The 14,232-nt window shown below is 41.5% G+C and overlaps 2 protein-coding genes across 2 annotated transcripts in view; one reads left to right on the top strand and one right to left on the bottom strand.

The window, feature by feature from the left end:
- vezt (vezatin, adherens junctions transmembrane protein) overlaps positions 1 to 5,461 on the bottom strand; it is an 89,488-nt gene extending 84,027 nt beyond the window's left edge. Inside the window, exon 1 of the mRNA XM_052034117.1 lies at positions 5,426 to 5,461. Coding sequence (XP_051890077.1) covers positions 5,426 to 5,461 — 36 coding nt within the window. The remainder of the gene's footprint in view (positions 1 to 5,425) is intronic.
- Positions 5,462 to 5,657: 196 nt separating this feature from the next.
- fgd6 (FYVE, RhoGEF and PH domain containing 6) overlaps positions 5,658 to 14,232 on the top strand; it is a 92,325-nt gene continuing 83,750 nt past the window's right edge. Inside the window, exon 1 of the mRNA XM_052034190.1 lies at positions 5,658 to 6,004. Within this exon, the coding sequence (XP_051890150.1) occupies positions 5,995 to 6,004 (10 nt within the window). The 5' untranslated portion in view covers positions 5,658 to 5,994. The remainder of the gene's footprint in view (positions 6,005 to 14,232) is intronic.

Here is a 14,232-nt window from a genome sequence, read left to right as displayed (position 1 = left end):
TGACCTGATTAAGCAACCTGGTGAAAAGTGATGGTAAATGTATTTGTGCATAACAAAAGGCACCTGGAAAAGGCAAATGTGCAAAACTACCAGCAGAAAAGGGAAGACTACAAATTAGAGATACAAAAGATGGGACTGCTGATTATCTGAACTGTCAAATTTCACGTTAAATCCAGAATGTACTTGGTTAGAAGTTGTGGTATTGTTTCTCAAGCTTGCATAGGGGTTCAATGGAACAAAAGCAGGACATCAGAAACTCCTTTTGGATACAAAAAAAGATAAACTAACACCTGCAAAGGTTATGAAAGTGATCAAAGTTGATTTAAACAACAGAATCAGCCTGACAAAAAAGTTTCAAGTACAAGGAAATACAAATTGGAACTATAGTAAGTGGATAATTATATAATTTTGTAATGTTTCCTATGAGCTAGAGATAACCAAATCCATTTCCAACAAAAAGAATCCAAGATTTGATGAGAAGGCAGATAGTCAAGATTCTAATCAAAACAAAACACCCAAATGGCAAAAAAAAGTTATCAAATGTTATTACTGGGGAGCCTGAGCAGGATACTTAGAAAATATCAAATGTTGAGGATTTGATCTTGAGCTGGATAATTTATGTAACTGCTACCCCAGGTAAAAGTGACATGGGAAACAAGGAAATTGGAACTTGTCTGTGGAAAATCAAATTTAGATCACCTATACAAAAAAAAGTCCTCTGCATGGTATTAATCCAAAGTGATCAGGTCAGCATTGGGTGCTTTTTGTTTAAAAAAAAGAATTAAAGCATGAAGGAACTTCTCTTTTCTTTTTGTGATGTGAGCAAGGCCAGCATTCAGCACCCATCCTTGTTTACCCTTGAGCACAGTGTTGATCTGCCTTCTTGAACCACTGCATCCTTATGGTTAAAGGTACTCCCACAGTGCTGTTGTGGTAGAGGTTTCAGGATTTTGGCCCAACAGATCAGTATGGTATGTAGCTTGCCCAGGGCCTTGGAAGTAGTGGTGATTCTATGCACCTGGAGCCCTTGTCCTTCAAGATGGAAGTAGTCATTGTCTTCCTGGTGGCATCAAAGACTCTGAGAATTGCTATAGTACATTTTGTTGACAACACCTACTGCAGCATGGTTTCTCTAGTGTTGGAGAACAGGATGAATGGGATGCTAATCAAATGGGCAATTTTGTCCTAGTTGTTTTGGAACCTTACGAAACCAAATTTATCCAGGTAAATAAACAGTTTTCCATCACATTCCTTCCTATGCCTTGTTGATGCTTTTAAGACTTTGGGGAATAGGGATTCCCTCATCACAGAATATCAAGTGTCAGAGCTACTCTTGCAGCCTTTTTATTTACATGGCTGTTTCAGTTAAGATTCTGGTAGCTTCTGTCGACCAGCTATATGTGACGCAGTGAGATGTCTGTTGAACCACAAGAGGTGGTGGCTTCATTGCTGTTCTTTGTTATGAGAGGTAACAATAATTGTGACAATTTCCTATATTGCAGCTAGATTAAAGAAAAATATAAAGAGAATGGTACAGTGATTAAAAAATCCTTACCAAGTAGGTTCAGCTGTGGCAACCCTCCTGATTGGGTAGCCTTATGCTGCATATTAGGGAATTACCTGCAGTACCATTCCTGACATACAATTTAAAAGCGATCGAACCTTTTGCACAAGTATCAATATAACTCAGCATTTTTTGTTTCCTACTCTGCCCTCACCAGCTTTTGCCTTGCTCTGCCATCCCTTCCCTCATTTAAATCACAGTCACAGGAATTTTTTCCCCCCCTTTTTACTGCTTCCCTCATTAGCCATGCCCACCCATTCCTTTCTGGTTCTGAACTTCTTTAAAAAGCTGTTAATCTCAAACATCTTCCATTTCTGCTGAAAGGCCATTGCTTGTCTTTGCCACAGATGTTTTGTTTTCTTGCATTTTTATTTCAGTTATTCATCTGCAATATAATTAAAATGTTGGCGATTACTTACCAAAAGTACCTGAAAAATGCAAATCTAAGGATTTGCTCACTGACTGAACTGTTAAAACATTGCAATAAAACTGAAAGCACTATATTCAGTCTGAAAGCACTATATTCAGTCTGAAAGCACTATATTCAGTCTGAAAGCACTATATTCAGTCTGAAAGCACTATATTCAGTCTGAAACTACAGGCCAAGAATGGTCCAGTTTTGGAAAGTTTTGCGGTCAAACTTTTTAAATACACTTGTAAAAAATGAATATCTATTTTACACATTATTCCTACAGTATATACAAATAGGATTATGATAGAAGACATTTTAATTCCAAATAAATAACAATGTGCTATTGCTTTGAAGAGGTCCCGCATGGTAGGCTGATCTGGAAGGTTAGATAACATGATGAGCTAGCCAACTGGATACAAAATTGGCTTGGTGGAAGGAGACAGAGAGTGGTTATAGAGAGCCACTATTCAGATTAGAGGCCTGTGACTAATGGTGTGCCACAAGGATTGGTACCAAGCACAGGCAAATAGGACTAGCTTGAATAAACATCTTGGTCAGCATGGCTGAGCCAAAGAGACACCTGAACGGACATGTGGTGAAGCAACCTACAAATTAGTTCATTATAAAATATACAGAAAAAAAAATCTTACACTCAGTTCCACAAGATTTAGACAAGTTTAAGAGTAAGAAGCAATTATTGCTGTTTAGCAAACTATTTATCCCTTAAAAAGATTTTGTAATTCCCATATGAATTACAAAATAAAGAATTTCTTTTAAAATCCCTTGTGATAAAACACAAAGTAGAAGCTTGATTGTATTCCATTTCTCATTTAGCACTCTTGCAGTAGATACAAACACTTTCCAGTTCTGGGAATTCTTTACTGCGATTGGATACTTAGCTAGCCAAATAACAAACCAACTGCTGGATAACAGATATCCCACTGGAAGAGAGGGAAGATCTCACTCAAATCTGTCCTCTGATCAATGTAGGGAGCTTCATTTGAGGCCAGCAAGAAACATTAATACTTCACATGGACAGCAAACTGGCTTGTAGAGATTATCCAAATATATATTCATTCCATCTCAAATCTTTCAACTTAACCATTCTCTACATCCTCTGACCAACCTGCCTCAGCTTACATGCCATTGAAATGTTCAGCTTTTCTACCTTCAAACTTAAATATTCCATTGCTCTCCTCAACAGCATCCCACATTCCAACTTCCATAAACAAGAGCAAGGCTCATCAAGCCAAAGGGAGAAAAAAAGACATTGAAAGTTATTTTTGAATTCTTTTTTCAAAAATCCTAGGAATTGCTATTTATTTTCCCAAACTATTTGTTATTTCCTGCAAATATACATCATTGACCTACAATTTCTGCTTTTGATACCAAACAGCTGCCCGACACTCAAAAATACTGACTTTTAAAAGAAAATAGACAATAAAAACTAGCAATGTTTTCCTTTAGCTTATTATCATTCAATGAGAGTTACAGTGGCATGCAAAAGTTCAGGTACCCTGGTCAAAATTTGTTACTGTAAATAGCTAAGCGAGTAAAAGATAACCTGATTTCCAAGAGGCATAAAGTTAAAGATGACACATTCCTTTAATATTTTAAGCAAGATTAGTTTTTCATTTCCATCTTTTACAGTTTCAAAGTAACAAAAAAAGGAAAAGGGCCCAAAGCAAAAGTTTGGGCACCTACATGGTCAGTACTTAGTAACACCCCCTTTGGCAAGTATCACAGCTTGTAAACGCTTTCTGTAGCCAGCTAAGAGTCTTTCAATTCTTGTTTGGGGGATTTTTGCCCATTCTTCCTTGCAAAAGTCTTCTAGTCCTGTGAGATTCTTGGGCAGTTTTGCATGCACTGCTCTTTTGAGGTCTATCCACAGATTTTTGATGGTGTTTATGCCGGGAGACTGTGAGGGCCATGGCATAACTTTCAGTTTGTGCCTCTTGAGGTAGTCCATTGTGGATTTTGAGGTGTGTTTAGGATCGTTATCCTGTTGTAGAAGCCATCCTCTTTTCATTTTTAGCTTTTTTTTTCCCCAGACAGTGTGATGTTTGCTTCCAGAATTTCCTGGTACTTAATTGAATTCATTCTTCCCTCTACCAGTGGAAATGTTCCCCGTGCCACTGGCACAAGCCCAAAGCACAATTGAGCCACCCCCATGTTTAACAGCTGGAGAGGTGTACTTTTCATGAAGTTCTGCACCCTTTTTCCTCCAAACATACCTTTGCTCATTGCAGCCAATAAGTTCTATTTTAACTTCATCAGTCCACAGGACTTGTTTCCAAAATGCATCAGGCTTGTTTAGATGTTCCTTTGCAAACTTCTGACGCTGAATTTTGTGGTGAGAACAGGAAAGGTCTTCTTCTGAAGACTCTTCCACGAAGGTCATATTTTGCAGGTGTCATTGCACAGTAGAACAGTGCATCACCACTCCAGAGTGTGCTAAATCTTCCTGAAGGTCTTTTGCAGTCAAACGGGGGTTTTGATTTGCCTTTCTAGCAATCCTACGAGCGGTTCTCTCGGAAAGTTCTCTTGGTCTTCTAGACCTCAACTTGACCTCCACCATTCCTGTTAACTGCCATTTCTTAATTGCATTACGAACTGAGGAAACGGCTACCTGAAAACACTTTGCTATCTTCTTATAGCCGTCTCCTGCTTTGTGGGCATCATTTTAATTTTCAGAGTGCTAGGCAGCTGCTTAGAGGAACCCATGGCTGCTGATTGTTGGGACAAAGTTTGAGTCAGCATATTTATAAAGCTTTGAAATTTGCATCACCTGGCCTTTCCTAACAATGACTGTGAACAAGCCATAGCCCTAACAAGCTAATGAAGGTCCGAGACCTTGGTAAAAGTTATCCGAGAGCTCAAATCTTAGGGTACCCAAACTTTTGCATGGTGCTCCTTTCCTTTTTCCACTCTAAAATTGTACAGAACACAAATAATACACTAATCTTACTTAAAATGTTGAAAAGAATGTTTCATCTTTAACTTTATGACTTTTGGAGATCAGTTCAGCTTCTACTCACTTAGCTATTCACAGTAACATAAATTTTGACCAGGGGTGCCCAAACTTTTGCAATGCCAATGTATTTTTTCTGTAGAGTACCTAAATCCCTAACAAAAACAGCATATGCTGGAAACACTCAACCGGTCAGGCAGCATCTGTGGAAAGAGAAACAGAGCTAATGTTTCAGGTTGAAGACCCTTGGTCATTTTAAAAAAAACGTTAAACCCTTCATTCTGCCAAATATAACAAGACACGTGAAGTAACCGCCAAGATTAAAGCAAAATAACAGATCAGTCAAGCTTGGCAATATGAAGTTCGGGTCATAGCAGGAAGCTATCATACGAATGCACCAGAATCTAAAAGAATAAATATCATTTACTCGATAAAGAAACCCATAACTCGGATAACAGTAGGCACAACATCCACTCACCTCCAGCACCAGCTCCTCATCAAACTCTTCGCCCATTGCCGTCCGCCATTTAAATCGGATTGAATGCGGCGCTCAGCATTGTGGGAACTGTAGTCCGACGGTTGCCCTGCGTCAGAAGCAGAGGGGGAGAAATGGGAGGAGAGGAAAACTACGAGTCCCGCGATGCTTCGGGCGGGGAGGGGAGGGGGGAAGGACCGAAGGACGCAAACGCTCGCTTGCTTCTGGCGTTGACGGGTGGGTGGGGTTGACGTCAGAAGGAAGGCTCGTGCCGGGGAAGGCTGGCGGTTGGGCTGCAGAGGGCGCAGCGCGAGCGGGAGGCGGGAGAGGGGGCTCGAGGCGAGCAACGGCGGCGGCGAGGGGTTCGGACCGGGATCACCTTCAGCGCCGTGCGCCGAATGTACTTGGTCTCCAATTCCCGTCGCCGCGCATCGCCTCCCGCTGCACGGTAACCGTGTCGCCCGGTTAGGGGGTGAGGGAGTCTTGTTGTACGAGGAGTAGGTGCGGATGGCTGGGAAGCAGGCGGAGGACGTGGAGCGGTAGGCAGCGCCCGGGCACGGCAGCCCCGCAGCATGAGCGCAGGTGAGACTCGGGCGCCAACTCCGCGCTGCACCGGCCTCCCGTCCGGCGGACTTTGCACCAGGTGTTTGCGTGTGAGGTGTTTACCTCCCTCCCCTCCTCCAGCGCTCCGGAGTGATTGTGATTTGGTGGCGAGGCGGAGTGAGGATGGAAGGGTTTTGCTTTTGTCGCCCTGTTTATGCCCGGAAAGTGTTCCGCTCGCCGCCCCCGGCTGGGCTCAGCTCGCCTCCCCACCGCACGGCCGCTGCTGCAGCCCGGAGACTGACCCGATCCTTTCTTTATGTGAATTGTTTCAGCCGATAACTCCCTTCCAGATTTTTTTTTCCTTGCCAAGATGAAGTGGAATGTCCTTCCCTGCAGTTTTGTAGTGTTTATGGTTTCTTCGATCACTTTTGGTCAAGTTAATGTCCAAGTTTAACCTCTGTGTATAATAGCGAGGTGTATCTAACAGCACTGATTTGCACATTCAGTAGTGGGGAGATGGCTTTTCACTGACCGCACAATTTACCATCTGTCGTTTTTCTCAGTAACTTCGGGAACTCCTTTTGAGGAAATCAACCCTGTCCAAGTTTGTCTTTCAGTCTTTCGACAAGCGCTGTACTAAATCCCAACCAGAGCCAGCTGCACAGAACCCCTTTGTGCTAGTGTCATCTATATTCCCGTATCCAGTTTACACATTGTGACTGAGTTATGTGAAGAAAACAACCCTGTCCCGTTTTTAGATTCAGACGATTGCGGTTTGTAAATTGTTCTTGCCAAAATACACAACGCAGAATAAGAATCCTTCAACGATGTGCAAAATAGTCAACTGTAACAGTAACATTACTGCTGTGACCCTAATTAACCTTAGAGATCAGTAGATTATTTTATTTTAGCACAACTGGCATTGTTGATACAGATCTCAAGGGAGTAAATATTTTTAAAGAAAATGTAATTATGATATTGACGGGATGACAACTGCAACCTCACTAGGGTTTCCATCTGCAGGAATATGTAATTTAAAGTCTTTGTTTTCGTTTTGAATACATTTCTTTTGTTTAGGTGTGGCATCTGGTTTGTATTTTGGATCTGCATATTATTAGGGAATTCTTTGACTTTAATTGGACTGCGCAAAAGTAGCAATTGTGTGAATTTTGGGGAGCAGCTGTGTTTCTGGCACTTATAATTATCTAGCTGTAAAGTGCAGAATGTCAGATGCTTCCTCCTTATAGCTGTGACCACTAGTTTAATGACTGGTCACAGCTGACGCTGAAACCCATTCTTTCCTGGTCATGGGAGCTTTGTTCTCAGGGGACAGGCCTTAATCTCAAATTTCTGAAAGCTCCAATGCAGGTTTAGACACTAAAAAAGAGGAATGAGTTGTGGATCGTAACTTAGAATAATTTCACAAAGAAATTGGGAATTTTCAGCCTTACTTTATAAACTTAGTAGTTTTATGTGGGGTGCAGAGATTAGGTAGGACAGTGAAATGATTGTGACTGTTTAGTTTTGTTTATTGGTAGGAGATTTGAGAGTTGGCTGGGATTCTGCCTTTTTGATTTTTATTCAGTATCTCTTCCTGGATTGTGTGGACAGGATTCATCCAACAATCTCATAGTTTGCTGTATATAAAAACCGTTGGGGATAAGTACCAAAACATCAGAATAGAATCCTCACTTATTGGGGAAGGAAAACGATTGGAAGAGCAGAAAGCAGATAAGCCCTGTGGTGAAATTGTCATTGGAAGAACAAAAAAGTTGCTAAGTGTCAGCTGAATAAATTTCTTTCCAGAGCAGGAAAACAACAAACAATCTGCTAAATTATATGAAGGATTAAATGTATTAATGTCAATGAAAAGACCAGATCAACTCACTTTCCCACTCTTTCAGAATAGCACTAAATTCTTCTTTCATTTGAGTTCGACTATACTTTCTGCTGCAATAACCATTCCAGATAGCATCTCACAACTCTGGGTGACTTTTGAGTACTGGAGTCCTGACTACTTCCTAATTTTTAACTTGTGTTCCTTGACGTTAGAACAACTGGTTTAAAATTTTGTCTGTTCCCCTAATGATAATTTTTAACCAGGTTCTTGTACAGCTTTTCCATTAGCAGACAGTCCTTTTTTTTAAGACTTCGTTATAACTTGAATTCCTTGCATGCAATAATCTGGATAAGATCTGAACATCACATTTGTTCCAACCATATGACATTACAGAAAGTAGTGGAAATCTACAACTAGTCGATCGTTTCTTGAAGACTTGAATTGGTATGTTTTTTTCAAATGAGGACCTTCATCGGAACACCTAATATTGACTGACTTGTGCATTTATTCTTTTATTTACAATTCTTGCCTTTTTTTTATTCCAGCAATAACCTTGGTTGATTTGTACTCTGTGCATATGGTGCAAGTACAGAATGAAAATGTTAGGAAAATAACATTACAGCTTTGAGAAAGTGAACTTAAAGTATTATGTCTAACCAGTCACAGATATTAACTAGTTGCTCAGAGGAGATTGAGAATGATATTGATAGCTGATTGTTTAAGGCAATCCCATTTGGCTGGATCATGCTGATTGCTGGCTATCAACTTCACAGTTTCCAATAGGTTGAGGGGTGTTCCATAATATACTTTGTATCTGACTCCTCAGCTTTATGCTAGCCATAACTGGCACATCTAGCAGAGCCCCATTCCTTCATTTAGAAGGCAAGTGGTGTATTTTTTAACTTCATATTAAATGTATTAATATTAATTAATTTTAATATTTTTAAGTGAATTTATTTTTAATTTGTTAACCATTTTTAAGGTTTAATTGTTTTTCCATTCTTAAATGCAGCTGATCATCAGTGGTTTAGAAACAATGAGAAAGGGCTTTGACAGCATGAGCTGCCATAAGGCTTGAAGAACTGAGTAAATGGAGTCTTTGTTTCTTCCACCGGCAGCCTGGTTGCCATTTGTAGACCATTCCACCTTTCAGAAGGGTTGTGACAATGGGATTGAAAGCAATGCATCTGTGAAAGTTGAGTGCAATCATAGGGTGTTCTGGGGTGGGGCGGTAAACGCAAGGTATGAGCCAGGTCCCAGTGCTATCTGGTATACTGCGCTCATCAATTTCCCTTTTGTCTTTCCCTGTTTCTGTATGTTTTGATATCCGAGACTTCCAGCATAGAATGAGCCCATTTGTCATGTTCAGGGGGGGTCTTTTGAGTTTTCTCATTATACTTATTTTGAAATTGTTGATAGAATTAGCTGTACACCATCTTTTCAGGATCAAGTATACCACATGCTGACAATGAAAATACAAAGAACTGTAGATGCTGGAAATCTGAAATAAAAGCAGAAAATACTGGAAATACTCAGCAGGTCAGGCAGCATCTGTGGAAAGGCCAACGGTTAACATTTCTGGTCTGAGACTGTTCATCAGAACTGCAAAAGTTCTGACAAAAGGTCCCAGACTGAAACATTAAATATTTCTCTTTCAACAGACGCTGCCTGACCCGTTGAGTGTTTCCAGTCCTGACAACATCGAACAGTACAGCACAGTACGGGTCCTTCTGCCCACGATGTTGTGCCGACCTATATGAACCTTATCCCCATTCAGTCTTTCCACTTTTCTACTTCACCTCCCATAACCCTCTATTTTTATTTCATCCATGTGCCTATTGAATAGTCTCTTAAAATACCCTATCGTACTGGCCCCTACCACCACCCCCAGCAGTGCATTCCAGGCACCCACCACTCTCTGAGTAAAAACAAAACCTACCTGAACTTTCCGCCACGCACTTTAAACGGGTGACCTTTAGTATTGGCCATTGCCTCCCTGGGGAAAAGATGCTGGCTGTCAACTTTGTCTATGCCTCTCATAATCTTATATACGTCTATCAAGTCTCCTCTCATCCAACATCGCTCCAAAGAGAAAACCCCTAACTCGCTCAACCTCTCCTCATAAGACATACTCTCCAGCCCACGTAGCATCCTTGAAAATCTCCCCTGCGCCCTCTCCAAAGTTTCCACGTCCTTCCTATAATGTGACCAGAACTGAACACAATGTTCCAAGTGTGGTCTAACCAGAGTCTTATAGAGCTGCAACATTGCCTCTCGGCTCTTGAACTCAATGCCCCGGCTAATAAAGGCCAGCACACCGTACGCCTTCTTAACTGCCCTATCCACTTGTGCAGCAACTTTGAGGGATCTATGTACTTGGACCCTGTTCCTCCACACTGCTTAGAATCCTGCCATTAATCATGTACTCTCCCTTCAAGTTCATTTGCCATCCTCCAATCCTCTGGTACCACACCTGTGGCCAGGGAGGATTCAAAGATCATCATTAACGCTCCAGCAATCTCTTCCCTCGCTTCCTGTAGTAACCTGGGGTATATCCTGTCTGACCCCGGAGACTTATCTATCCTAATGCTTTTTAGTAGCTCCAACACTGCTTCTTTCTTAACGTCGACATGCTCCAACACATTTGCCTGTTCTATGTTAACCTCACATTTGTCTAAGTCCCTCTCCCTAGTGAACACTGAAGCAAAATATTCATTTAGAACCTCCCCTGCCTCCTTCGCCTCCAGATTCATTTTCCCCGCTTATCACTGAGCGGTCCTACCCTCACCCTAGTCATCCTCTTGTTCCTCACCTACACGTAGAACGCCTTAGGGTTTTCCTTAACCCTACTTGCCAAGGCCTTCTTGTGTCCCCTTCTAGCTCCTAAGTCCCTTAAGCTCCTTCTTGGCTACCTTATAACTCTCAAGAGCCCTATCTGATTTTTGCTTCCCAAACCTTAAATATGCTTCCTCCTTCCTCTTGACTAAACCTTCCACCTCTCTTGTTAACCATGGTTCCTTCACCTACCATATTTCCCTTGTTTCAATGGGACAAACCTATCTAGAACCCCATGTAAGTGGTCCCCAAACAACCTCCACATTTCTGTGGTGCATTTACCAGAGAACATCTGTTCCCAGTTTGCGCTCCCAAGTTCTTGCCTAATACCATTGTAATATGCCCTCCCCCAATTAAATATTTTCCCGTAATGTCTGCTCCTGTCTTTGTCCGTGGCTATGCTACAAGTCAGGGAGTTATGGTCACTATCCCCGAAATGCTCGCCCACCAAGAGGTCTTTCACCTGACTAGGTTCATTGCCTAATACCAGATCCAGCATAGCCTCTCTGGTCAGCCTATCTACATACTGTGTCAGGAATCCTTCCTGTACATACCTAACAAATTCTGCCCCATCTAAACCTTTTGCACTAAGGAGGCACCAATCAATATTAGGGAATTTGAAGTCATCCATGACAACAACCCTGTTATTTTTGCACCTTCCCAAAATCTGCCTACTTATCCGCTCCTCAGTGTCTCAATGGATATTTGGGGACCTACAGAATACTCCCAACAGAAGGATTGCTCCCTTCCTGTTTCTGACTTCCACCCACACTGATGCACACTTCTATGATGTCCTGCCTTTCTAAAGCTACGATATTACCCCTGATTAACTTCCTCGCTCCGCTCCTTCTACCTTGAACGAAAACATATTTTCTCATCTACTCACATGCCCTGCCAATAATTTTAATTCTGTTATGTCTGGTTATAGACCCACTCGCCATAAGAAATAATTTTTCACTGCCTTGTCAATTTTATTAGGTCACCCCTTTGTCACTGTCCAAGGAAAACACTCCTAATATTTCCATTCATTTTTCATAATTAAAATCCTCATGCTTGGTAACATTCTGGTAAAATGCCCATATACTCCTTGCAATGCTTTCATTTGTTTCTGAAATGTTGGTGTCTTTTTTTTCCACAAAACTTTAGGTGAGGTTGAGACTGAACCAGTGATTTTATAAATAGGCTTGATAAGATTCAGTTTTTGTCAGTGAACATTGAGAAATACTGATTTTTGCCTCCTTCAACAAATGGAAAAAATATTGTCATCACCAATAAAGTGCAATGAATGGAGCAAGTTTTTAATTGTCTGATTGGACCTACCTGCTCCAGGATGAAACTGAGCAATTTATTCTGAGCATCATTCAGGTGTCTAGTCTTAATTGGTAATTGGTTTATTATTGTCACATGTACAGAGATACAATGAAAAACTTTGTTTTGCATGCCATCCATACAGATAATTTCAAAACGTAAGTACATCAAGGCAGTACAAAGGGAAGAGCAGTAACAAAATGCAGAATATAGTGTTACAGTTACAGAGAAAGTACAGTGCAGGTAGACAATAAGCTGCAAGGCCATGACGAGGTAGATTGTGAGGTCAAGATTTCATCTTTATCGTACAACAAGTCCATTCAAGAGTCTTATAATTGAGGGATAGAAAATGCCCCTGGGCCTGGTGGTGCGTGTTTTCAAGCTTTTATATCTTTTGCCCAATGGGAGGGGACGAAGAGAGAATGTCCAGGGTGAAAGGGGTCTTTGAGTATGCTGGCTGCTTTCCTGAGGCAGCAGGAAGTGTAGACAGAGTCCAGGGAGGGGAGGCTGGTTTTCGTTATCGATTGAGCTGTGTCCACAATTCTCTGCAATTTCTTGCAGTCTTGGGAGAAGCAGTTGCCATACCAAACTTTGCATCTGGATAGGATGCTTTCTGTGGTGCCCCTATAAAAATTGGTGAGGGTCAACGGGAGCGTGCTGAATTTCCTTAGCCTTCTGAGGAAGTAAAGGCACTGGTGTACTTTCTTGGCCATAGCGTCCACGTGGTTGGACCAGGACAAGCTGTTGGTGATGTTTACACCAGTGACACAGAACATTGGATTAAAATGGGGGGAAAAAAGATAATCCCATATAATTATGTTTATTACAATGGATGGCTAACCTTCAATATTATTAGTTTTCTGATTGTTGCAGTACCAAATTGTGTGTAATCCTGAACATAGAATATTACAGCACAGGAACAGGTTCTTTGGCCCACGATGTCTATGCCGAACATGCCCATTCCCTGCCTGTTCGTGTGCCTATCTAAATGCCTGTTCCAGGCACTCTGTTTTTTAAAAAAAACTTGCCTCATAAATTTTCTTTAAATTTCCCCTTCTCACCTTAAAGCTATGCCCTCTAGTATTTGACATTTTCACCCTGGGTGACAGTCTACCCTATCTATGCCTCTCAGAATTTTATGTACTTCCCTGAGGTCGCCCTTCAGCCTCAGACGTTCCAGAAAAAACAATCCAAGTTTGTCCAACCTTTCCTTATTGCTAATACTGTATAATCCAGGCAACATCCTGGTGAACCTCTTCTGTAAGCTCTACAAAGCCTGCACATCCTTCAGCTAATGCTGCGACCAGAACTGCACACAATACTCCAAATATGGCCTAACTAAAGTTTTGTACAGCTGCAGCATGACTTCCTGACTTTTATACTCAACAGCTTGACCAATAAAGGCAAGTGTACTGGACATCTTCTCTATCACCCTATCTCCTTGTGTTGTCACTTTCAGGGAGCTATAGAAAGCACCCTACCATCCCTCTGTACTTCAATGCTTCTAAGCATCCTGCCATTTACTGTATTCTTTTCTCTTACATTTAACCTCCAAAAGTGCAACACCTCACACTTGTCTGGATTAAACCACTTCTGCCATTTATCTGCCCACATTTTCAGCTGGTCTATATTCTGCTGTATCCTTTGACCACCTTCCTTGATATCCACAATTCTGTTAATTTTCATGTCGTCTGCAAACTTACTAATCAGCCCATCTACATTTTTTCCCCTATCATATGTATCACAAATAACAGAGGTCCCAGCATTGATCCTTGCGGAACACCACTGGTCACAGACCTCCAGTCATAATGCCCCTCTGAGGCACCTTAATCTTCTGGGTCAGCCTACCATGAGGGACTTTATCAAAAGCTTTACTAAAGTCCATGTATACAACACCAACTGCCCTACCCTCATCAATCATCTTTGTCACCTCCTCAAAAAAAATCAATCAAGTTTGTAAGTCATGACCTCCCTGCACACAAAGCCATGCTGACTATCCCTAACAAGTTCATGCTTTTCCAGATGCAACTGGATTGTATCCCTAAGAATCTTCTCCAATAATTTTCTACCACTGATGTAAGCTCACCGGCCTATAATTTCCTGCTTTGTCTCTGTTGTCCTTCTTAAACAACACAACAACATTGGCTACCCTCCAGTCCTCTGGGACCTTGCCTGTGGCTAAAGAGGATACAAAGATTTCTGTCAAGGCTCCAGCAATCTCTCTTGCCTCTCTCAGAGACCAATTGATTTAGGGAAGAAACAAAATAAATGCTTAACTAAATGT

Source organism: Pristis pectinata, chromosome 19 (genome assembly GCF_009764475.1).
Source record: "Pristis pectinata isolate sPriPec2 chromosome 19, sPriPec2.1.pri, whole genome shotgun sequence".
NCBI classification, from domain to species: domain Eukaryota; kingdom Metazoa; phylum Chordata; class Chondrichthyes; order Rhinopristiformes; family Pristidae; genus Pristis; species Pristis pectinata.
The sequence above is the reverse complement of the archived record's forward strand: the minus strand, read 5'-3'. Positions and strand labels throughout refer to the sequence as shown.